General features: G+C 38.7%; 2 protein-coding genes across 3 annotated transcripts in view; both read right to left on the bottom strand.

The window, feature by feature from the left end:
- BABAM2 (BRISC and BRCA1 A complex member 2) overlaps positions 1 to 27,113 on the bottom strand; it is a 357,539-nt gene that overhangs the window by 312,315 nt on the left and 18,111 nt on the right. The window contains exon 3 of one of the 2 annotated variants that reach the window (XM_037146619.2): positions 8,181 to 8,257. In XM_037146619.2, the coding sequence (XP_037002514.1) occupies positions 8,181 to 8,257 (77 nt within the window). Of the gene's footprint in view, positions 1 to 8,180; positions 8,259 to 27,113 lie in introns of those variants that run through there. The other variant, XM_037146620.2, reaches the window with a different exon arrangement.
- LOC119050363 (transcription factor BTF3-like) lies at positions 25,971 to 26,772 on the bottom strand. The gene has a single exon (XM_037146624.2). It carries the CDS (start codon positions 26,697 to 26,699, stop codon positions 26,214 to 26,216), a length of 486 nt encoding a protein of 161 aa, XP_037002519.2. The 5' UTR covers positions 26,700 to 26,772; the 3' UTR covers positions 25,971 to 26,213.

Genomic DNA, 27,113 nt, shown 5'->3' with positions numbered 1-27,113 from the left:
ACAAAAAGAGTGGTGGCCAAAGAGCCCCTGAGAACACATCCATGATTAGAGCGCAGATTTGTGAGTGCAAATGAGGAACCCAATGTGACAGAACAAAATGAGCTGTGTTATTACTTCCTGGTTGGTCCAACTGAAGCCGAAACACTGTGGACAAAAGCAGAAACAGAAAAAGCAGGGAATTTGACAAGTACAACTTGCAAATCACTTGTGTGTCTTGGATGGTGTGTTGTGAGCTCCCATGTAGGAGGGGGAATGAGAGGCCGAAATGGCAGGTGGTGGACATTAGGCTGAGGGACTCAGTCAGTAAATGACAAAGGTATGGGAGAAAGGGTTTAAGCAAAACAATCAGTTGGTTAACATTTTCCAAACACATCATTTATTTTAAACAATACAGGGAGAATTCCGCCAAGATGGAGGCGTAGGTGGAAGCACTGCGCCTTCTCACACAACTAAGTTTAAAAACAACAAAGTTTTAGCAACAAAAACACAGCCAAACCACAGAAAATTGAACTACACGAAAGTCTGACAACAACTAACCCTTCAGCCAAACCGGTAAGGGGGTGAAGCCAACAGCAGAGCGCAGTCAGGCAGGAAAGATCCACCCGACCCAGCGGGCGTGCAACCCAGGTGTGCCAGCAGCTGTGGGCGGATCCCAGGTGTGGAGAAGCTGGCAGACCCACTGAGGGCTGATTGCAGTCACACTTTCGCGTGCAGATAAACCGGTGAAGGAGCGAGCAGTGAGACAGACCTCGCAGGCCCCCGCGGCGGGAAGCGGCAGAGGGGACCGTCATTGTCCCTCTCTGACCCCACCCCCACACTCAGCGTCACAAACCAGCCACCTGAGTGGCCCCACCCTGGTAAACAACTAAGGCTCCACTCCTCATACGTAACAGGCGCGAACAGAACAAAACATGGCTCAGGAACAACTCAGAGCCCCAGAGCCCATAAATCTAAGCAATGAAGAAATAGCCAAACTTTCAGATGCACAATTCAAAATACTGGTGATCAGGATGCTCACAGAACTGGTTGATTTTAGTCACAAATTAGAGAAACATATGAAGGCTAAACTAATTGAAATGAAGGGAAATACACGAGAAACCAATAGTAATGGAAAGGAAACTGGGGCTCAAATCAAAGGAGCAGACCAGAAGGAGGAAAAAAATGACCAAACAGAAAAGGATGAAGAAACAAGAATTCAAAAAAATGAGGAGAGACATAGGAACCTCCAGGACATATTTAAACATTCCAACATCCGAATTATAGGGATACCAGAAGGGGAAGAGGAACAGTCACCAGTGGAAAACTTATTTGAACAAATAATAAAGGAGAACTTCCCCAATCTGGCAAAGGAAATAGACTTCCGGGAAATCCAGGAAGCTCAGAGAGTCCCAAAGAAGTTGGACCCAAGAAGGAACACACCAAGGCACATCATCATTACATTAGCCAAGATTCAAATGAAGGAGAGAATCCTAGAAGCAGCAAGAGATAAGGGGACAGTCACCTACAAAGGAGTTCCCATCAGACTGTCAGCGGATTTCTCAAAAGAGACCTTACAGGCAAGAAGGGGCTGGAAAGAAGTATTCCAAGTCATGAAATCCAAAGACCTACATCCAAGATCGATCTATCCAGCAAAGCTTTCATTTAGAATGGAAGGGCAGATAAAATGCTTCTCAGATAAGATCAAATTCAAGAAGTTCATCATCACCAAGCCCTTATTATATGAAATGTTAAAGGGACTTACCTAAGAAAAAGAAGATAAAAAAGATGAACAGTGAAAGGACAGCAAACTCACAGTGATTAACAACCACACCTAAAACAAAAGCAAACTAAGAGTACAGCTAGATCAGGAGCAGAACCATAGAAATGAAGATCACATGGAGGGTTAGCAATAGGGGAGTGGGAGGAGGAGAAGGGGGGAGAAGGTACAGAAAATAAATAGCATAGATGGTAGGTAGAAAACAGATAGGGGGGAGGGCAAGAATAGTATGGGAAATATAGAATCTAAAGAACTTGAGACACGTGGTCATAAACTAAAGGGGGGAAATGGGGGGGGAGTGTGCAGGGTGGAGGGGAATGAAGGGGGAAATAGAACAACTGTAATGGCATAATTAATAAAATATATTTTAAATAAAAAATATGAATAATAAAATGGCAATTAAAAATAAATAATAAATACAAGGAATTTTTCATAAAATAACACTGTCATCCCAACAAAACTGCCAACAGCTAGAGCAGCAGCAGCCAGCTTTTGAACTATTGGCCAAAGTTCAAGATAAAAGATATCATAATACACCAAACAAAGTGCAAAGTTACTCTCACTTTGATAAGAGTAACTCAACAGAGCTTCAACATCTCTTCCAGCTGATGCAACAAACTTCTCCACTGGGCCCTTCAGGTACTACCAGTGTGGCGAGTTCAGTCTGCCTGCCAGCCATCAGTGTCGAGCCCTTGAGTGTGCCTACACAGAGCTACTGAGTAAGTTTTTAGAGTGATAGACAAAGTGTGATCGACAAAGTGCGATCAGAGTTTACTACACTGACTGGCTCAGACGGAGCACTGAGTAAGAGACCTGAGATGCGAGGAGCACTGCGCTAATGCACACGCACCGGGAGCAGCCAAACCACCTGGGAGGATCAAAATGAAAGTGATTTCAAGATTCGGTAAAGCAGAAGTTCTTGAACACTATTTATAACATGTCTACAAAAACCTTTGTATATGTTTGACCATCGTTTAATTGAATGGTGAGTTCCATTTAAACAGCATTTCAAAAATGGGTTTCATTTTGTTGTAATCATTCTTGAAAAATTTTTTAATTCATTGATGTATTATCAGAGCCTCGGAAATGAACAGTAATTGTACACTGCTCTTCTGAGACCATGGGCGAAAATGTATTACCCAAATCATAACTTTTTTTTTTTTTCAGTTTTTCCTCTGAATGAAGGCTTTTCCTCAGGAATAGTCAACTTCAGAACCTTTGGAGGTAATTTTTTGGTATGACTTCTCAGTCTGCTACAAATGGCTTTGAAATATTCATCATTCCTCTCAGATGATAAAATGTTATCATATCTATTATTAAAGACAAAATGAAAAATGTCTATAGTTTCTTTTGGAAGCTCTCTAGAAATAATTCCTGCAACAATGGAATAGAAGCCTCTCTGGGTCCCTGCCCAAAGTCCATGCTGATCTTGTGCTGAACTGGCCTCTAGGAACCAGGCTGATACCCAGAACTCCTGGATCACAAACGGACACCCAGCTCAAGCTGCCAATCAGGCCAGACCCCCTCTCCCAGCAATTTAGATTCCAAGACCACAGGCAATCTCTAGTGGCCCTGAACTGAGTCACCCCTTAAAGGACTCAGGTAATCGGGGTGGGGAGCGTGTGGAATAAAGTGAATATAATGGCAGTAGAATAAGATGGAGGAGAAAGATGCAGACAAAGACAAAAACACAGACTGGTTTCAAAGGTGTCTTCCATCCAGAGTCCCTGATTCCAGTGTGTATGAGGAATGGCTACACTTCCCACCCTTGGGCACCATGGGATTCACTTAATTTCTTATAAAGACTAACAAAAACCTCTTTAATTTATGTTTGTTCCATTGGGTTTCTCATAACCAAATAGTCCCTGATTAAAGTAAATTGTTAGTATAAAAAAACAGAAATTTTAAACAAAAGATCATTTTAATTTTGAAACCTAGGTCAGCAAACCATATGTTTTACCAGCTATAGACTTGCTTGATATAACTTACAGTCATTTAATAACCTCTCTTTATAGTTATATAGTGTTAGCCAACAAACTCAAAATACTGAGAATACTTCAGAGTTCTGAACCTCATCAGACCTCATCACTGCCAGATCCGAAGAGTGAACGTAGTTCACTCGTCCCACAAACACGCGTAAGGCCCCTCTGGATGCAGGGCAGTGCAACACAGACTGGAAGTAAAATATGAGCAAAACAGCCTATTCCCTGCCCTAGTTCAACAGGGTACACAAAAACCCAAATACAGTTTCCTCAAGAATTAAGTGCTGTAGTCCTGACTGGTGTGGCTCAGTGGATTGAGTGCCAGCCTGAGAACCAAAGGGTTACCAATTCAATTCCCAGTCAGGGCACATGCCTGGGTTGTGGGTCAGATCCCCAGTTGGGGAACATGAGAGAAGCAAATGACTGATGTATCTCTCGCATATCACATTTCTTTCCCTCTTGTTCTCCCTCCCTTCCCTTCTCTCTAAATATAAATTAAATTAAATCTTAAAAGAAAAGAATTAAGTGCTGTACATCATGACTAGGGTAGTTATTTTAACAAATATGCATTTATATGAAGCTCAATGATCTTCCTCTGTGCATTTTGCTATAACTGGTAAATTTTCACTCACTTTAGTGGCACCATCCTGGACTTTAACATACATTTTATTTAAATCAAACTGGATCACTGAATTTGCACTTTTTCAATCCTCTTTAAGTAAGTACCAGTTGTCTCTTCTATAAAATTCAAGGACTTCTCTTAAATTCAAATATCCTTTGATGATTTTCCGTAAGACTCTTACACAAATTAGTAACTTGAATTTCACTGTGCCAACACTGAAGGACTATCTCTTCACGTTAAAAGAGCTGAGGAAACAACATCATTCCTGAGGTACTACAATTTACTGGTCCTTCTTATTTCAATTATTTCATTTTGAATGTGGGTAATTTTGTAGGAATCAATTCATGAATTCGTGGGTAGAAATATACTCTCCCCTTTGTCTTTCAGTCTCACTACCATGACCTGCACAAAAGTTCCTTTATGTACAGATAAAACATTTGTAGAAGAACTGTTTTCTAATATATAAAATATTCTGAAATATAAAATTGAGTTACATACTATTTTCACTAATCTGCTTTGAACAAGTAGAGTAAAATATATACAGACAAATTTGATACAGACTCCAAATCTGTACAGTACTGTATGTCCTTCCTGTTTTCTGAACTGTTAAGAGCAATGTTCCAATTACAAATTCCTTGTATAATAAATAACTTCTAAAAACTGAATTTCTTTTGGCAACAGACTGATACATCTAACAGAATGTCACATTCTCTATAACGGTATATTTCAACTAACAAAAATTCCTATGCTAAAATTCATTAATTTATGCATGAATTCATTTCATTTCTTCAACAAATACTTAATTGAATATCTTAACTGTGTTAGGGACTGAAGATATAATTTAATAAACAAAACAGCCTCCTTCTCTAACTTCATTGAGTTTAAAAGTAGGAAATTTAATTACCATAAGCTCCCAATAGTTTGAATTCAACATTGGTTGAAATTATAATTTAAACCATACAATGGAAGTTAATGAAAAACTTTATAAAGTTGTATACTATGATTAATGCTAGACCCAACCTCCCATTAAATGATTAAGTGAAGAAACAGGAAGATAAAAATCCAAAACAACAGGGGAATGAAGAGGAAGAGGAGAGAGTAGCAATCGGTAGATGAGACATTTCAACAAATTCCTGGAAGGCAGAATGCAGTCGGAACAGCAGTATTGATAAGACTGGGCAGAGAAAGCTCTGGCTGCAATAATGTGAGGAAGAGGCTACTGATGAGGAGGAAGCCATCTGTCCTGGTAAATCCATAAAAATTTGCAGTCATCCGGGGTAAGGAAAGACAAGAATGAGACACAAGGCTAAGAACGTGGAAATTTATAATTAAAAGCTCCATAGGGAACTATCTATTTACTGTCAACATAAGAAACAGCCAAACCTGTAGAGAATTTTTATGAGTTTATTTGAGCCAAAGTGACAATATATGCCAGGGAGCAAGAACTCAAATGCTTCTGCAGAATAACGGTTTTGCAGCCTCTTTCATGCATTTGAAATTTTCCGTACATAAGGAGGGTACATAAGGAAGACTGAAGAAAGCAAGAAGAAGACTGGATTACTGGATACTTAATACAATTATGTGCTCTCTTGAGGGTTAATACCCAAATAGAGGTATTTCAAAGGTGTGTTAACCTAGATGCACAAGAACAACAGACAAGGCTGGCTTAAAACCTTTCAATAAAGAAGTTATAGGCCTAAATGGCACTTAAGACTGGATTACTCTAATTAATATTTTTAGAGCATTTCACCCCAAAGCTACAGAATATATATTCTTTTCAAGTGCACATGGAACTAGCATTATTTACAAAAGCCAAAATATGGAAGCAACCAAAGTGCCCATCGATGGATGATAAAGGAGAGGCAATACATAGATATCACAGTGGAATATTACTCAGCCATGAAGAAGAATGAAATCTAACTATTTGTGACAACATGAGAATGTTATAGGCTTGGGGCATGACTAAGTGAAGTAAGTCAAACAGAATAATACAAATACCATATGGTTTCACTTGTATGTGAACAAAATAAATGAACAAACAAAACAGAAACAGTCACCGATTCACAGAAAAGACTGATAGAAGGGAGAAAGGTTGGGGAGCTGGGTGAAAAAGGATTAAGAAGTGCCAATTGGTAGTTACAAAATAGTCATGGGAATGTAAAGTACAGCATAGGGCAAGTAGTCAATAACTATGTTGAAAATAGTTGTAATAACTATGTATGGTGCCAGGTGGATACTAGACTTGGGGAGGAGTCACTTCATAAATTGTATAAATGTCTAACCACAATTCTATATACCTGAAACTAATATAAAATAATAGTGTATGTCAATTATAACTGAAATTTTTAAAAAATAATTGAAACAGAAATTACAGGCCTGCCAAATTAGGAAGTTATGATCAGATCACCCTATGAAGTCACTTTCCATAGGGTGGAATCCGGTTTTTTCATCTGTAATACCCATTCACCCCTCAAAATGCCATGGTGGCCAGATGTGTAGCCCCAGAAAAAAAACACAGAGGATTTCCTAAAGAAATAGAACAAACTCTTCAAGGGAAAGCTACAACAGTTAAGCTCTAAACTGTGACACATAGGGGTCCCTCGTACTCACCCTTAGCCCATATACTCAGTAAGCCTGGTCTATACAGAAGTCCTGGTCAGAGTTTTATTGTCTGTCTTAATTATAAATGAACAAGCCAAAACCACCTTTTACTTGAGGAAAGGCTATAGAATAAGAGAGAGAAAAAAAGATGATAAAGAAAAACAAAAATATAGCCCAAGGGAGAAATTAAGATAATTCAGAAAACAGAAAAAAAATCCATATCCTTTGCAAACTTTTAAGATACTGTATTCATAAAACAAGAACAAGATGTTGTGAAAAAGAAACAGAGAGCAAGAGCAAGAAAGAGCTCTTGGAAATTAAGATGCCTGATTATGACTGAGGTAATAAAAAAGTATGAGAAGAGCTACAAGAAAGGTGGGAGCAGGAAAGGTGGAAGGGTGGACAGAGATGTGGAATCCGAGCAAGTTATTTGAGAGTATGTTCCAGCAAGACAAGGGTTAACCTACTTACCACGCTGCAATTCTACACAACATTTCTCAATACACAGATTCTACAAAACAAGGTCAAATCCAAGAGAATAACAAAGGAAATCCCATAGTGATAACTGCACAGGAGCCAGCCTGCAGAGCAATCACTCAAGCAATTTATAAACAAAGGCCAAAAGACAATTACAGATTTAGAATCTATAGTAAGTTACCAATCTTGACAATGCAAAAGGAAAACAACAGAAAACAAAAGTCGGGAGGTGAAGGGAGAGGGATGGAAGGAAGAGCAGGGGCTAAAATCTTCATCTTATAAAGTGGGGGGCCAAAAGACACTATGGTTAACGGCAAACTAAAGAAAAGCATCGTCGGTGTTCATCGTCATTGCATAGAGACTGTGCTTAAGTATAACTGTGCTAACTCTGCCAGGCACTCACTAAGAATTTTACGTGCTGTTCATTTAGCTGTACAACACAGTGCTTAAAATGATCCTTTCAAAAAATTTTAAAGCTACAGGACAACCAACACAGGAACCAATACTGGTGATACAGTTACGTTAAAGAGGAGGAGAAGGGAGAGATAAAGGATGCAGCGAAAATAGGCTGATGCCTCACATATCAGAGCAGGAACTCAAAAGATACTAAAAGTCATCGGTAAGTCAAGAAATAGAAGCATAAACTTATTACTTAAATACAGGGATCATTCGCAGAATAACTGAACACTCAAAACGATTTCTGTAATCTACATTTTCAGTAAAATAGTCATCATTTACTTACATTTTAATGTCTCTCCAGCATAGGGTATGTGCAGTTTAAATCGGTCACAGTTGGGTCCAGGAGTCAATGACGTGCAGCTTTTAAAAAAAGGAAAAGGTTTTTTTAATCTCACATATTAAGATATTTAATAGAGTAAATAAAACATGATCTTATAAATAGAAGAGTAAAACACTGGCTTACAGAGCAAAATAAAAGCCCATAGTGGTCATGAAGGCCAAGACAGTAAGACCTGCCCTAAACCAAATAATTCATTTATCTCGCCTTCTAAGAACAAACACCAACACTGCTTCAACTATTTCTCTCCAAGAAGCGTATCCCTCTTTCCATATAGGTATATCACCCAAAAAAGGTCTGCAGTCTTTGATGCCAAGGATGGTAAAACAAGAATAATGTTATGGTCATATTTTAAATATAGACTATTAGCTTTCACTCAGTTAGTATTAAAAGAGCCCACTCCTGGCCTTTTCCTGGTACCAGGGGGTTTTCTCTCCTTCCAGGAAGGCACGCACAGCACTTCCTCCAGAATTGGCACCACAGTTACCTCTGCAGGAGAGCACAGTGCGCTGCACTCAGGCTCAGATATAATACAAATTTAAAAGGGCGTCGAGTTAGTCACCCAGGTCTTGACAGCTTGGTATTTTTTTTAATCTATTACTTCACAAAGTTATACAATGTCTTTCGTTCTTTATACAGATTTACTTTCATGAGATATCTTCACGAGCTTACAAGCCGTAACTTCTTCAACTGTTTAACAGCAGTATTGACTTCATAAAGTAACAAAATATTGATATGAAGATTGAGGAAGTTACTAAATGTCATCATTTAGTTTTCTACAGTGAGGTTTTTAATTTATAAAATAAAGCAAGAAAGCTAATTTTCTTTCATAATTCTAAAACGTGCTACGAAACATTTCTGAAACAGAGCCTACAAAAGCAGGCAATGGAACGGCAGCACTGCTGGGGAAGGCACAACGTCCCCAGACGGCCACTGGAAGGGCAACGGCCATCTGGAAAAAATTTCAAGAAATGCTGGCTTTAAAAATATCTAACTCAGACCTCACATTAAATTGACTACTTTCCCCAAAAACTACCTGAATGTGAAAGAGGAAAGAACGAGACAGAAACATTAACTCAGATGTATTTAATATAAATCACTAGGCTGGCTGTTCCTCTTTATCTCTACCAGCCGACAGAGACACCAGTTCATAAACTACACGGTGAAGCTGCACTAGTAATTGCATACTAATGTATTTTCGTTTTTCACAAGTTTTAAGAACATATTCTCCTTTATCCATCAATATTAAACATTCTGCGGAATACATTTTATTAAGTAAAATACTTCCTCTATAGTATAATCTTGTCTAGCCCATAGCATAGTAGTTACTTGAAAACACAGAAAATAATTATGGCATTACAAAATGTAAAGTATAATCAAATGAAAGAAATGAGATTTTTTTCTTATATTCAATCAATGCTTTAATATAATTTTAATAAAAATATCATAATCAAGTATCTTTTGGGGATTGAAGATCAAATTATTTATCTCAAGTTATTCATAGTACAGATAATCCTCAGGATTAATCTGATTATAGTTTGTTTGAACAAGTCACTGTTCTTCAATGTGAAATTAGTTTCTGAACTGTTACTTTCACTGTTGAGCAGCATTTTATACTATTTACTTTAGGCTTTAACCAGGCCTGGGAAAGTGTTCTGGTGCTGTGACCCTTCGCCCTCCTGTCTTACTATTCGTAATGCTGGTTCCAGACACCCCAGGGTGTAAAAGGGTTCATCTCTCCCTGAGTGACTCATTCACTGATTTTTTTTCACTTCAATAAAATTTATTGAGCATTGTCCTAACTGTCAGGAATACAGGGTAGATAAGACAGACAAGATCTACAGTCTAATGGAACTGTAATTCTGGCAAGGGAAGAAAAAAACAATACACAAGAGACAAATAAATAAAGATGGTTTGAGATTGCTAAATGCTATGAAGAAAATAAAACAGGTGCTGCAATAAAACAATAGTTACACTGAGTGACTGGGGAAAACCTCTGAGGTGAAATCCAAAACCCCAAGTAACACAGAGGGGCCAACTATGTTCCCGGGAAGAACATTCCAGGCAGAGGAAAAGGCTGGTGCAAAGGCGTGAGGGCAGGATCAAGTCTGATATTCAGGGAAAGAAATCTTGATCTGTCTGGGGACAGAGTGAATGAGGGAGAGAACAGCAGAGGACTAGGACAACTGGTAAGGAAGGGACATACCTGAAGAGCCTTGTAGGTAATGGCAATTATTCCAAGTGCAAAGGTTTTAAGAATAGTAATCTTATCTGCTTCTATGCTTTTGAGGGATCACTCTATCTACTCTGAGGGAAAGGGACTGTAAAGAGTTAAATGGAAGTGGGGAGACCAGACAGCAGTCCATTTCTGGCAAGATAGATGATGGATACTTTGACTAGGGGAACAGCAGTGGCAACAGAGATAAGTACAGTTACTCAATAGGGTGACCAGGAGAGGGGTAAGTTTAGGGACAAGGAAAATCAGAAGTGTAAAGCTGCGATTTTCAATCTTTTTCATCTCATGGCACTCATTAACTAATTACTAAAATCTGCAGCACACCAAAAACATATTTTTTGCCAATCTGACAAAAAAAAAGTATAATTTTGATTCATTCATACCAGATGGTTATTGTGTTATTTGACAACCTAAGGGGAAAGAGGTCAGTGCCCCTGTTTAGTCAGGTTTTGCATGTTTTAAAAATTCTTGCCTGGTAGATCTACCAAGAAGGTAGATCAGTTGGTTAAAGCATCAAAATGACACACCAAGGTTGGTTTGATCCCTGGGGCACGAAAGATAATCAACCAATGAATGCATGAATAATTGGAACAAATAAATGAGCATGTGCTAGCTCTCTCTCACTCTCTCCACCCACTGCCCTCTCATCCCTCCTCTCCTCTTCCTGTCTTAAAAAAAAAAGAAATAAGAAAAATTCTTAGGGGGAAATGGTGGGGGAGGGGGTATGCAGGGTGGAGGAGAACGGAGGGGGGGAATAGAACAAATGTAATGGCATAATCAATAAAAAAGTTTAAAAAAAATAAAATAAAATCACAAAAAAAAAAAAGAAAAATTCTTGTGGCACACAGGTTGAAAACCACTGGTATAAAGTGTGAGATGATAACCAAATCTTATATGGAAGCAGAGCCAGATTAATGGTGGGCTAGCCAAAATACATACTTGTTGGTAAGGTCACTCACTTGGAGTGGGGATGGGGATGAAGGTAATACTCCCCAAAGAGCATAACCAAATTAAAATATTAAAATTAGAAGAATTACAAATTTGGGACCAAAAGCTAAACTGTTCAAGGCAACAGAGGAAAGGCCAAGATTCCATCTGCAGGACTCTCTCTCCTACAGAGCACCAGCCTCTGCTCCAATAAAATATGGAGCAAATTATTTAAAAGATTTGGTAAGCGCTATCCTCCATAGTACACAGGACAAGTAGGTTTATGGGGCAAAAGTCAATGTCGTGGTACCTAAAGGTTCTTTTAAGATTAAACTAAAATGTTTCTTCTTTAATTACCTCTATCTAAAATTGGTTTTGGTCATGTTATTTAACTTACTGTGAAATCTCAAATCACACTGAAGGAGGGCACAACTTTTTCTGTTAACCAAAAAAGGGCATGGGTTAAAAAAAGACTGAAAAACACACACAAATAGTGTGGTGTGCATTCATGGAAAAGATGATCTATGCATGTACATTCTTGTGTACGTAAACAGATTTCAGAAGAATCACCAAAATGTAGCAGAATTTGGGGTGATTTTTACAACTTTCTTCGATTGCCTTTCTGCATTGTTTTGATTTTCATGATTAAAAAACTATTTTGTAATTATATAAACATTTTAAAGCTAAATACATCCTTTCCATATCTGACTAAGGAAATGTGGCTACAACTGCTTGATTTCTCTTTCTCCAAAAGTGCTCTGCTCCTTTTCAGAAGGAAAGAATGCAGGCGATGCACTGATAAAGAGCCGTCAGTATGTAAGTCTTCATATTGCGGTATCAGAGACTTCACATTTCTAGCACTCATTGTGCCTCCCAGTTTCTCTGTGTCAGAATTCTGGCAATGGCTTGGCTGAGCAGTGTGGTGTGAAGTTGCCCTCAGATGTCAGTAACAGGTAACTAACAAAATGGGAAAGTTCACTCATCCAGAAAGTCATTTCCTTATACAAGTATGAAAATGCTACTAAGTAAAAAGTTACTAACTTCAGTAAAACTTTATCTGTATTGTGGCAACGGTCCTACCAAAGAGTTAGATTTATGGCTTAAAAAACCAGTATTACCAATTGAGTAACTTTTAATAATCAGTTTTCAGTGACTTAAAATTGCTGGTAATTAAAGTGATTTCAAATTTGTCCCTCTACTGTTTGCTGAGTGCTTACTATATGTTAGGCACTGTGCTAGGCGCTGAGACTACAGCAATGACAAGAACAAAAAACATATCTTGGCATTACAATGAAAAAGGTTTTTGGATGAAGAACTAGTCTCTAAAAAATCATCTTTTACTAAATTCTAATTGCCTCAATATACTGGAAATGCACTATTTTAAAGTGGGAGAACAAAAGGAGCTAAGCCGTCACTACAGATCATCCAAATGGAAAGTATCAAGTGGAAATTCTTGACAGCATCAAATCAGGCAGTTTAACCTTGTACTTCACAACAAAAACTGCAGCTCACCATCGATAAAATAAAATGCTAAATAAAATAACCTCACATACTCTCATCCATTTGGTTTCTTACCTCACATCTAATCACACAACTGCCAATATTATTACCTATCTGGTAACTGTAGTCTGTTTCCCCAACCAGATCATAAGATTCTTGGTGCCAAGAACTATTTTATACTTTTTTAAATGTCTTAGTATAGCATTTAGTGAGTGCTAAGCACCCGGCACTGATGAAATTTTAGTGTATATTTAGAATTATAAACTAAACCTAAAAAGTATCATTTTACAGATGACGACAGTGAAGCACAGAGGGTCTCACAGGCACTCGGTGAGAACACTGGGAATGGAAATCAGGGCTCTGGCCACATCTTAGTGTCCCAGACCCAGACATCTTTAAAGCATCTTTAAATCTCCGACATCTAGCAACAGTGTCCAGGATGCAGATATCCAACCACTGTGTGTGGAGATAAAGATTTGCTGAATGAATGCAGACACCCTGACTCCCAGTCCTGTGCACTTTTTGTGCCAAAAATTTATGATTTAACCACAACTGGGAAGATGCTCTCATTCTCCCCTCTGAGAAAGGTAAATGTGTAATTATTTATGAAAGGTCATCCCTTTGAAGAGCTGTACATGTGATCCCAAATTTAAATTCATTACCTGAAATTACTCTTTTTACAATAAATAATAACAACAAACAGCTAGTATTTGTTGAGCACTTACTATGTGGCAGGCACTATTCTAAGTTCTTTAATTAAATTAAATTGTTTAAGTCCACAGTAACCTTCACAGATAGGTGCTATTATTACCTCCATTTAACAGATGAGGAAACTGAGGCACATAGAAGATATGTGCTAGTAAGTGACAAAATTGGAATCCAAACCCAGGATGTCTGGCGCTGGGTCCATTTCCTTAACCACTATACTAAATCATTTCTTAGTAACTAAAGGTGAAACCTAGTAAAAAATGTGAATTATGATTTTTTCAACAAAAGCTATTTTATTAAGTACCTATAATAATGAAAAGTAAAAGGGAGCAAATACTGCCAAAAAAAGGTGCTCTACCACATGCATTTTAATGAAAAGAAAATGATTTAACAGTAATGTGTGTAACACCTCTATACATGTAAATCAATGATGCAAAAGAAGGAACAAGGCTCTCATAATTTAATTAAATAGTCTCTACAATACTGACACTATTGATTTATTTAGCAAACTCTTTAAATAGTGACAGGTAAATTTGGATTTGAATCCTTTTTCAAACATCAGTTGGGTGGTGTAGCTCAGAGGATTGAGTGCAGGCCTGTGAACCAAAGGAGTGCAAATCTCAGGACTGCAAATTACCAGCCTGATTCCCAGTGAGGGAATATACCTGGGTTTTGGGCCAGGGTCCCAGTTGGGGGCATGGGAGGGGCAACAACACACTGATGTTTCTCTCCCTCTCTTCTTTCTCCTTCCCCTCCCCTTTCTCTAAAAAATAAATAAATAAAATCTTTAAGAAAAAACAAACATTACTTGGTCCTAGTTACTGATATCTGACTCAGTTTATTAAAATACAAATATAAAGGGAAAAGCTGGCAATTTAACTACGCTTTACATGATTTTAATGACAACCAAGGATTAATCTGGATTAACACAGCTAAAAAAGATAGAATACAACCTTTAAGACATTAGCATTTTTAAGACAACGCAAAATACAAGCAAAATATGTTCTTTCTAACTTAATGCTAAACCAATCATTTGATGTATTTTCTGGAAAATTATATTTTAAACCATATCTATTCCTCAAGCCATCAAAAAAGAACAAAGTAGATTAGTGCAGGGTTCCTTCCCTGAGTCTACGTCAGTTTCCTTTCCCCTGAGAATTAATTTACCATTTGGCTTGTTCTCCTACACAACTTCCTGTTTTCTTGATAATGACGTTTGTGCTTAACTAACAATATTCAACATCAGCTGAGAAGGAAGTCTTAGGCTTTGGCAACCTAAAGCAGCAGGTGTCTGTGGAAAAAAAACAGGCTCTACGACCAATAACTGCCTGTTAAATAACTATTAGGTCACAAATTGGAGTGAATTATTGTTACCTGATAGTCACCACAATTTTCATTTTACAGAATTAATTCACTTTTCCTAAATTAAATCTATCATTAATGATTCCACTCAGATTAAATCAGTTTTAAAATTATCACGGTTTCTATACTGAAACGCAGCCATAAAGAAGCTAGAAGACTGATATGGGCTATCCTAACAGCTATCTAAGTAATGTATAAAATGGGCAGCGCAATTGCACTACGGCAGTTTCTCCAGGGGAGTGGAACTACCCACTTGATGGCATATGTTTCTGATATACCAAATATATCCTCTAAGCCTGAAATCTATTTCTAGGCCCTTACTAGAAAGTGATGGTTCAATACTTAGCATAAGATTTCAAAATGCCATTACCAAAATAAGTGACTAAGCCAAGAATGTTTTTAAAATTATAGAAATAAAATATTTTTTAAATGTGTTTGTCAGTTCACGTGGCATCAACTGTTATACCCAGTTTGTATGCTGTATCTCCATTTAGAGATGATAGATCCCCAATCTACTTTAGAGTAAGGAGTATTTTTAAATGTTAGCAAGTGTTCCTACACCAAATATGTGGTTTAGATTAAGCACTAATTCAGTAGGAATGATGGGCTATTAACAGTTAACTAGGAGAAGGATAATCTTTTAATTTTTTGAGACAGATGCTTAGGTCATTAATGTTTAAGTTTTCTTTTTTAATATATGCATTGAATTCATTCTGTTAACAGAATAAAAGAAAAAATTAATAGTATTATCTCAATAAATATAAGTGTTTGATAAAATTACACATCCATTCATGATTTTAAAAACTCTTTGCAAACGAGGATAAAAAAAGAACTTCCTTAGTACATTAAAAACCATCTACAAAAAACCTATGGCAACATTAAACTAAATAACAAAAGGTAAAAATTTTCCCTTTGGGATAAAAAAATGAGACAAAGATACTGTGGGCCCTGAGGAAGAAGACACCTACTATTTGGTGTCTAACCTACTAAGAAGGGCTCCTGGTGGCTAACTGGGCTCAAATTTTAACAGAGCCCAGCAGCTATTTCTAGAAAGGGGACTCTCTTTCAAATTGTACTTCATGGAGAAGCCTGCACAGAACTACCTGCCACTGCACTGAACTGCCTGCCTTGTACTGTCTTTCTGTCATCTCAGCTAGCCCTTATAAAAGAGTTCCTACTTCAACTAATAGAACTAAAGCTTTCCCCATCCAAATGGAGCTGTACAGCTATATCTCCATCAACATCTTCACTGACCAATCAGTGCAGCTCCATTCTGGCCAATCAGGAAAGTCCACTTTGGAATAATCCAACTGTGGATTTGCAGTCCTCATTTGCATGACAGCAGACCAATCAGGGACCAGAGCAGGTACCTCTGTCTATAAAAGCAATCTTCCCTCTGGATCCCCCAGCACTTTTTCCCTTTCCACTGAGGACTGACTACTGTGTTTCCCTGGCTGAGCTGAAACATCAAAGCTGTCTCCTCAGAGCAGAGCAGAACAGACCAGCAAGAAGCAGAGCACTGCTGTCTAGATAGAGAGGGGCCTAGCCCCAGGGCTGCCGCACAACATTTGACACCCGTGCTGTAGCACAACTGAGGTTCCACAGCTGTGCTGAATTTCAATTGAGCAGTTTTGCACTGTTGATGTTGAAAGACCATTAGTTGACAATACTGTCTACCAGCTTTTACCAGTTTGATTCATCATTGTATTGCACGTCCTAACAAGTAAAGTAACATGTGGAAATAAGGGCATAAATATTGAAAAGAAAGAACTAAAACAGTACTTTTTTGCAACTAAAATGACTGTGCATGTAGAATTTTTTCAATCTTTAGATGCATTATTGGAAATAATATGTTTCTAGAAACTTGGCAAAGTTTACAGAAAAGGAACATCAAAAATCAACAGTATACTATATGTATATCTACATGCCATCAATAATTGGTTGAAAAAAACTTTTAGAAAGATGCCATTGAAAATAACAGCAAATGAGTAAATCCATGTCACAAAATATGCACAAGATATCTCTAAGGAAAGCAACAGATATTTATTCTTTATTTATTCTTTAAAAAGAAAATAAAGAATAAATGAAGACAGACCTATGTTCATAGATTAAAAGACAGATAATGAAAAGATACCAGTGCTGCTTAAATTGACCTGGAAACTAAAAGACAGATTTAGTTTTCTTTCTTTCTTTCTTTCTTTCTTTTCTTTCTTTCTTTCTTTTCTTTCTCCCTTCCTTCCTTCCTTTCTTCCTTCCTTCATTTTATTTTTGTTCAAGTACAGTTGTCTCCATTTTCATCCCACCGCACCCCTCTGTCCTATACATCCCCACCTCCTACCCTCGAACCTACCTCCCTTTGGCTTTGTCCATGTGTCCTTTATACACGTTCCTTGATGCCCCTTCCCCTATATTCCCCCATTATCCTTCTCCCCTCTGGTTACTGTCAATTTGTTCTTTATTTCAATGTCTTTGGTTATATTTTGCTTGCTTGTTTGTTTCGCTGATTAGATTCCACTTACAGGTGAGATCCTATTGTATTTGTCTTTCACCGCTTGATATTTAGCTTACTTCACTTAGCATAATGCTCTCCAGTTCTATCCATGCTGTCGTGAAGGGTAAGAGCTCCTTCTTTTTGCTGCATAGTATTCCACTGTGTAAATGTACCACAGCTTTTTTATCCACTCATTTACTCGTAGGCACTTAGGTTGCTTCCAGCACTTGGCTATTGTGAATTGTGCTGCTATGAACATTGGGGTGCATAGATTCTTTTGAATTGGTGTTTCAGGATTCTTAGGGTATAAAAGACAGATTCTTAAAATGTTGTAACAGTAGCATTCTTGGAAATAGTCCCAAACTGGGCAATTAAAATATAATTTCTAACTGAATGCCCAAATGCCCATCAGCTACAGGATAGAGAAATAAATTAGGATACAATCATAAAATGAAATATATAGTCATGGAATAAATAACCTACATCCTCATTCAACAACATAGATGAATCCCACAAACATACTGATAAATGAAAAGACTAAATAATGTACGAGTCCATTTGTTTAAAGTTCAAAGCCAGAAAACACTACAGTGTTTGTGTGCTGATAAAAATGCACAGAGAAGCAGGAAAGTACAAGCAATGGTTTATCTGCAGGGAAAGAAGAGGGTGGTGACTGGGAGAAGACACGCAGGGGCTCCAGAGGCACTGGCAACATGTGATGCCTTGATCTAGGTAGTGGTAACACAGATGTTCACATTGCGATATTTATTGAGATGCAAGAATATGTTTGCTCTCTGTGTTTTAGCAAGCACTCCAGGTGACTCTGATGCACACTCAAGTTTGAGGACCACTGCTTTACCTATACACTATGTCTGGGCCTAGTAATAACCGTAGTAGTAATTTCAGTTGCATTTTCTAATGCTGTGGATCCACATGGCCATATGCATATGCACGTTCATATTTTCCTTTCTGTGAGGGGTTGATGGTGGTTCTCTCAATCATTCAGCTGCCTTCAGCATAGTGTGATATGCTACATGGATGTAAGGAATCCACTATCTAGTTTTAATAATACTAAAGCCCTAAAGAAATGAACAAGTGGCTTACGCTGATTCTTACAAGGAATCTGTGGGTAGAAAAATAATGCCAACAAGCCCTGGCTGGTGTAGCTCAGTGAACTGAGCGCAGGCTGTGAACCAAAGAGTCACCAGTTCGATTCCCAGTCAGGGCACATGCCTGGGTTGTGGTCCAGGTCCCCAGTGGGGGCCACGTGAGAGGCAACCACACATTGATGTTTCTGTCTCTCTTTCTCCCTCCCTTCCCCTCTGTCTAAAAATAAATAAATAAAATCTTTAAAAAAAGAAAAATGATGCCAACAAGTAAGGACAGGCAATCTTCAGGTGAGTGAGGTTGGGAAATAGTCTTATCAGCACAGTGTATGCAGCCAACATTGCATTTCTGCCGTTAATATCCATATATTTTCTAAGATCTTTTTCAGGTCTGACAGGTGAAAATATCATATTATAAGTAACATTTTTACAGTATCACTTATTTTATCTTACATCATTCTTTTTAACTTACATTTAAAAAATATAAATATAGTTATAATTAAAGAAGTATGCATGTATGGGGGTTCATAATCAAATTATTTGAGGTACATAATCAAAAAAGTTTATAGAGATTGCTGCTATGAATTAAAGAAAGGAGTTTATTCTCAGAAAACTGGAACTGCAATCAGAAGATGAAACCAGGCCCTGGCCCAGTAGCTCAGTTGGTTAGAGCATCATCCTGCTACTCCAAGGTTGCAGGTTCATCCCAGGTCAGGACACATACAAGAATCAGTCAATGAATGCGTAAAAAAATGGAACAACAAATTGATGTTTCTCTGTTTCTCTCTGTCTCTCTCTCTCTCCCACTCTCTCTCTCACACACACACACACACACACACACACACACACACACACACCCAATAAATGGAAATTTTTCAACAGGTAAAAAAAAGACAAAAATCAAACTTGTGAAAGTCAAACCGAGCACAATTTACATTAACAATTCAAGACAACAATAGATACAAGTCACAAAGCAATTAGCATGATTAATTGCCAAATTAGTGGTAAAGGAAATAAGCACAATAGAAGTTGAGAGAGCAGAGAAACCGCTTTGAGCTGGGATAATCGAGGAAAGTTCATTGGAATATGAGTGGCCTCTAAGAATAAGTTGGATCTGGTCAAGCTAGGCGAAAGTAAAATATTTACCCACAGTTGTCCTTAAATAGGGGTAAAACCAAGGAGACATACTCTGCTAGACTCAAAGCGCTATAAAGAAAGAGAGTTCATTAAGCTTTGAATCCCTCCGTGCTCCAAAGCACACCTGCTGGAGCACAGGAAGCACCCATCAACTCAAGCATAAAGAGTGCAGGTGAGCAAGTGGAACCGGAGAGGACAGCACACTCCAAGGTCAGGTCCAAGTCAAAGCAAATTGCATAAATGTCCTGGACTGATTACTGTTCCAACTGTGGGAATGCTGGTAATTCTTACATTAATAAATATCTTAAGAACTCCTCAGGGACAAGGCCAACTTACATACCATTTCTATACATTAAATGTACAACATCATTTTATAAAAGTAATTTTTATACCAAACAATATATTCAATAAATACACTCCTGTAACTGATTTAGGACACCACTTTCATTCCTTGACTCAAAACATGTAGTAAATGGATGTATTTCCTAATCTCTAAATTTTGGGACCTTATGTTTTATATCATTTGTATACAGTTGGCCTTTGAACAACTCCAGTTTGAACCATGCAAATTTTTTCAATCAATACTGTAAAAGTATTTTCTGTTCCTTATTCTTTTCTTAATAACATTTTCTCTTCTCCAGCTTAGTTAATATTAGACTATGGTACATACTACATGTAACATACAAAATACAGGTTAATCAACCGTTCACGGTATCAGTAAGGCTTCCAGTCAAAGGTAGGCTGTTAGTAGTTAAGTCTGGGAGAAGTCAAAAGTTATATATGGGTTTTTGACTGTGCAGGGGGTGGGGGATTTTGAGCCCCTAAGCCCTGCATTGTTCTTTACAGGGAAGGAATGGAGCACATCTTGGCATGTAACTCACATTCTCAGGGGAATCAACTAGCAGAGCTTAGATCTCTTCCCACTTTTGGCTTTCGTGATATTTGCTTTATTTATGTTTGTATCTCCACATCACCTCACACTTACTAGGTGCTCAATAAATGCTTTTTTAAAATAATAGTAATAAATTTGAATGAACATGAATAGCACAAAGGCAGGGTACCGGAAAGAATGGAAAACCAGTAGGAAGCAGAGTGGAGGTGGAGAGGACAGGGAGAAGAAAAACAAGAAGTAGATGAGTGACCTGTGGTGGAAACAGACAGCAAAGCGAAGGTAAACACGAAGAATGAGAGATGGAATGGAAGCGTGGAGAAGAGGGAGAATGAACAGATTCCACGGTGTCTTTAAAGGATCCCCTTTCCTGTTGGTACAGGTGATTTCTAACATGGAAGAAAAGTTTTTTAAATCCCCATATTCTTCTACTTAAAAGGTTAAGAAAAGACTTAGCATCTGCTACATGAGCATATCCAGAACTACAAAGTAATGAGATAAATATACCCTCCATGTATTTACAGTTGTTACATGGTTTTCGAGGATTTTTATTTCTTAGATTGCTGCTTGAGATGCTACTGTCATACACTATGAATTGTGTAAGTTAAATAACCTGCCTCTTCATTGGTTTCCTCATCTGTAAAACAGAGCTAATAGCCACACTCCATGGAGTTGTTACGAGGATCCACTGACCCGGTAATATAAAGTATGCAGAACAGTGCCTAGCACCCAGTAAGTCCCTACCCTTATGTGTATTCAAAACCATTAACTGCAAACCCAAAAATATAGAAAAGAAACTCTATGTCAATCACTGTTTTCAATAAATCCTTCATTTTGCTTGGGTAATAATATTCAGGATTAAAAACTTCAGTTGACCCCCTCACCTTATACTTCCTCCATTTCATATACAAAATTTCTCAGAAGGGGTCCAACGGTGAAGAGATTGAATCAGAGCAGTAAAACAATTTTCCCAGGTCCTAAAGCAAAGCTAATGGAGCCTATGAAGCCACTCGGGCTGCACAGCAGGGACCCACAGGGGAACAGAGACCCTACCAAGACAGGATACCTCGGTGGTCAGGGGAGCAAGAAGAGAATGAAAGGAGCTGTCAGAGAAAAACAGGGAGGGGAGCCTCAAGTCCCAACCCAAGGCTTTCAAACTTTTCTGACACAGAGTAAGTTTTAAATCACCATTTTATATCACTACTAGGTACGCATGTATTTACTGAGTATGTATGTGCATATACCCTGTACTTGTATAGAGATATGTGTGTATCTATGAATTGAAACAGTTTTCATACAAAGGTACTTAGCTATATTACATGAAATACACTGATATTTTTGTTCTTTTCTATTTCATATTTCTTAAATGTGAATTGGCACCCACTAAAATGATTTCTTAACACACCAATGGGTCACATCCTACCAATGGTTTGCAACATAAAGCTCTGTCCAATATAACCTCAGGGAATTAGCTTCCAGAAAAATGAAGATATCAGTACTCTGCTCCACACTGGTCCAAACCATCCCTCAAACACTTCATACATTCTAGTTTTACACTTTAAGAAGGATGGAGAGTAATTGGATCACATTCAAAAGAAGTCAATAAGGATGGTGCAAGGTCGCAAATCACAGGGTAAACTTAGCAGCAAGGCGTGATGGCTGTCCTCACGTATGTGAGGTGTTGCCTCATGGAGGGCTGATCAAGCCTCTTGTGCACAGCACCGAGAGCAACACAAGAAAGGGCTTCGGGTAAACACAGGGAGCACTTCCTAACAGTGTTAGCTGCCAAGTGAGCCTCAGGGAGATTCCCTGGGGCATGAGATGCTGTTCTTGGACTCAGACTGGACAGTCATTTGTCAGAGAGGTGTGAGGAGGGGCTCACATATCACACAGTGGCCACGGGGGTGCAATGCCCTCCCATCCTGAAACTCTGTCAGTCTAGACTAAGTTAAGACAATGTTACACAACGATACGACTTTCAACACCAGTTCTTCAAGTTTTTTAAGAGAAATAAATTCTGCCATGAGCCACATGGCAGAAATGGTAAATGATAATATTTTAACACAAGCAATGTAATAAAAATAGCACAGTCATTAAAAACCTTCACCAGTTACAATTATATTTTCTAAGTTGACAAGTATCCATATAAAACTTTAACAAGCAAATAGCAAAAAAATGTTTGATCATAAAAATGTGCAGGAATAAAGGAAAAGTGTTTACAAAAAAAGAGTGTATTATAAACATTTTCTCCTTACTTAAAAGCCACGCATCCTAAGTACACCATAGGAAACAGAGCCAATAACATGGTAATAACCGTACATGGTGTCAGGTGGGGTACTAGGCATATGGAGGGACCACCTTGTAGTTATATAAATGTCTAACCACTATGCTGTATACCTCAAAGTAATATAATAGTGAGTGTCAACTGTAACTGAAGTAAAACTATAAATAAATAAATGTCATGCTTCTTTGACATACATGCAGAATACATAAATGAAGTAATGATGCTGAGTTTTTACTGACCCAACTAACTGAAAATTTTCATAATTTTCAGAGATGTCTCATTCTTATAACCATCCATCATATTTGTTCTACTTATTTATTTAAAAAGAAAAAAAGACACTATCTCAGATCACCCAAAGTGCAGTTAGGAATCACTTATTACTAATGCACTACTGTCTAAACTTTGAGACAGACTTCTAAAAGGCCAGCTCCTGGACTGCTGGAATCCAGAAACCCTTCCAGCACAGGGCTGCTCCGAGGTGGGACCACGGAGCAGTGCTGCACCGTCTACAGTTACTGACCTGCTAATGACATAAGCACAGAAACTGAGTAATAATTTAAAACTTTTATAGCAATATGTAAGAGCAGTTTTGTCCTAAGAATCCAATATTTAAAAACCCGACCTTGTATGTCATATGTGGTTTTTTCGTCAGCTCCCAAAATAGTTAATTTTTATTTTATCTTTTGTTATATCTTTTTTTAAAGATTTTTTTTAATTTTATTTATCTTTAGAGGGGAAGGGAAGGAGAGAAGGAGAGAAATATCAATGTATGGTTGCCTCTTGTGGGTCCCTTGCTGGGAACTGGCCTGCAACCCAGGCATGTAACCTGACTGGGAATCGAACCGCGATCCTTTGGTTCACAGGCCTGCACTCAATCCACTAAGCTACACCAACCAGGGCTCTTTTAAAAGTTGTATCTTATTGATTATGCAATTACAGTTGTCCTGATTTTCCCCCTCTGTCAATCTCCACCCAGCACCCCTCACTCCCTCAGGCAATCCACACACCACTGTTCATGCCCATGAGTCGTAAGTGTAAGTTCTTTGGCTCCTCCATTTCTTACTCTATACTTGACATGCCCACGGCTATTCTGTGACTACCTACTTGTACTTCTTAATCCCCTCACCTCTTCACCCATCCCCCTACCCACCCATTCCATCCAGCAACCATCAAGATGCTCTCCATATCCATGATTCTGTCTCTGTTCTTATTTGCTGAGTTTGGTTTTTAGATTCGCTTGGGTTTTTTGTTTGTTTGTTTGTTTTAATTTTAACTTTTTTATTGATTATGCCATTACATTTGTTCTATTCCCCCCTCCACCCTGCATGCCCCTCCCCCACCATTTCCCCCTTTAGTTCATGAACACGTGTCTCAAATTCTTTAGATTCTGTATTTCCCCTACTATTCTTACCCTCCCCCCTATTTTCTATCTACTGTCTATGCTACTTATTTTCTGTACCTTCTCCCCCCTTCTCCTTCTCCCACTCCCCAGTTGCTAATCCTCCACGTGATCTTCATTTCTATGGTTCACTCCTGATCCAGCTGTCCTCTTAATTTGCTTTTGTTTTAGGTGTGGTTGTTGATAACTGTGAGTTTGCTGTCCTTTCACTGTTCAACTTTTTTATCTTCTTTTTCTTAGGTAAATCCCTTTAACATTTCATATAATAAGGACTTGGTGATGATGAACTCCTTGAATTTGGTCTTATCTGAGAAGCACTTTATCTGTCCTTCCATTCTAAATGAAAGTTTTGCTGGATAGAGTAATCTTGGTTGTAGGTCTTTGGATTTCATGACTTGGAATACTTCTTTCCAGCCCCTTCTTGACTGTAAGGTCTCTTTTGAGAAATCAGCCGACAGTCATATGGGAACTCCTTTGTAGGTGACTGTCCCCTTATCTCTTGCTGCTTCTAGAATTCTCTCCTTCATTTTCATCTTGGCTAATATAATGATGATGTGCCTCAGTGTGTTTCTTCTTGGGTCCAACTTGTTTGGGACTCTCTGAGCTTCCTGGATTTCCTGGAAGTCTATTTCCTCTGCCAGAATGGGGAAGTTCTCTTTCATTATTTGTTCAAATAAGGTTTCCACTCATGACTCTTCCCATTCTGGTACCCCTATAATTCAAATGTTGGAGCGTTTAAAGATGTCCTGGAGGTTCCTAAGTCTCTCCTCATTTTTCTGAAGTCTTGTTTCTTCATCCTTTTCTGTTTGGCCAGTATTTGCTTTCTTCTGGTCCACTCCTTTGATTTGAGCCCCAGTTTCCTTTCCATTGCTATCGGTATCCTTTGCATTACCACTCATTTCAATTAGTTTAGCTTTCATATGTTTCTCTAATTTGTGACTAAAATCAACCAGTTCTGTGAGGATCCTGATCACCAGTGTTTTGAACTGTGCATCTGAAAGTTTGGCTATTTCCACATCGCTTAGATTTATTGGCTCTGGGGCTCTGAGTTGTTCTTGAGCCATTTTTGGTCTGTGTGCGCCGGTAAGTAAGTAAGAGGGGCGAAGGCTTAGTTGTTTACCAGGGTGGGGTCCCCCAGGTCGCTGGTTTGTGATGCTGTGTGTGTGGGCGGGGTCAGAGAGGGAGCAATGGCGGTCCTCTCCGCTAGCCCAGTCTGTCCTGTCCCACCACTCGCCCCAGCCTGTTTATCCAAGCAGAATTGTGGGAGCCTGCTGCCCTGCGCCATGCGGTCTCAATGCTCGCCTCTTCACTGGTTTATCTGCATGCAAATGCGTGACCTACCCCAGACCGCCAGCCGCGCCTCTTCCCAGTGTGCGCCCGTAGCTAGCCAGCAATCCACGCCTTCGGATGCTTGCGTGCCACCAGGTCAGGGATCTTTTCGGTCAACCGGCTTCGCTGCTGGCTTACCCGTTTAGCCGAGCATTTCGTCCTTTTTTTCAGACTCCGTATTGTCGATTTTCTGTGTGGTCTGGTTGTGTTTATCGTTGTTAAAAATAGTTGTTCTTAGATTTGGTTGTGCACAGAAGCAAGGTGGGTCCACCTACGCATCCATCTTGGCGGAAGTCCCTTGATTGGGGTTTTTTGTTTTGTTTTGTTTGGGGGAGGTTTTTTTGTTTGTTTTTTAACCAAGCAAAGAACTTTATTAACCTTGGTTTCAAACTTCATTCCCAGGCTTCTTCAGCTTAATTAGCTGCAAAAAAATGATTTGTGTAGAAGCAAAAACTGAAAAGAGCTGCGGTGTCCGAGGGGCTAGGGCTTAAAAATATTAGAGATCTAGATTTTATCAGATCCATAAACAAAATTTGTGAAAGCAGTCATAATATAAAACAGCAGCTCCCAGTAACTTCTTCAAGTTCATCGTCTTCAGAAGTTGACTCAATTCAGTTTGCTTCATTCTTGGAAGCCTCATCAAAATTCTCCATGAGATCTGGAACTTCATCATCATCATCCTCTCCTGCAGCAGGTGGTGCTTTTCCATCCACAGATTGTTTGGGCAGAGCTTCAGCGAGTCTCCTTAAACTAGTCAGACTGTCTGCACCAAGCTGATTTAAGATGCTGGGTAGCATTTCTGTCAGCTGCTTTGTCTCAGCGTGGCCTGTGATGGTGAAAGTGTTCACAGCCAGAGATGCCTGAACTTTAGGGTTGTTAAAGTGGATCATTGTTCCTTGGTTTGTGAACATGTTTACCTCTTCAATACCAGAGATATTGTTCACCCCTAACTTCTTTAAGGAGAACTGAAGATTTTTATCATCTGCTGTAGCTGTTCTGTGAACCACCTTCTTTCTATGAGCAGTGCCTTTCCCACCAATGGGCACCTGTCCCTGCAGTTTGGCAAGTGTCTCTTGGTTCATGATAGTTTCTTTCATCTTGTTGGAGAGAAAACAGGGCCATACGGGGGACTAGGGTGGGCACTCAAAGGGTCTTTGGCAGACCAGCTGAGAATAAGTGCCTACACGCGGAGACACAAGACGGCAGCTACAGGGCTAGATTCAGTTGTTAATAGAGATGTATTTGTTGCCATTTTATTGTTCAGAGTTTTGATCTTTTCCTTAAATAAGTCCCTTTGACATTTCATATAATAATGGTTGGATGATGATGAGCTCCTTTAGTTTTTTCGTATCTGTGAAGCTCTTTATCTGCCCTTCAATTCTAAATTTTATTGCTCTTTCAGCCAAGAGCAATCTTGGCTGTAGGTCCCTGCTTTTCAAGATTTTGGATATTTCTTTCCAATCCCTTCTAGCCTGCAAAGTTTCTTTTGAGAAATCAGCTCACAGTCTTAT

Source organism: Artibeus jamaicensis, unplaced genomic scaffold (assembly GCF_021234435.1).
Source record: "Artibeus jamaicensis isolate MK-2021 breed Jamaican fruit bat unplaced genomic scaffold, CSHL_Jam_final contig_465, whole genome shotgun sequence".
Lineage (NCBI taxonomy): Eukaryota > Metazoa > Chordata > Mammalia > Chiroptera > Phyllostomidae > Artibeus > Artibeus jamaicensis.
Note: the sequence above shows the minus strand (reverse complement) of the source record. Positions and strands in the feature narration are given on the sequence as shown.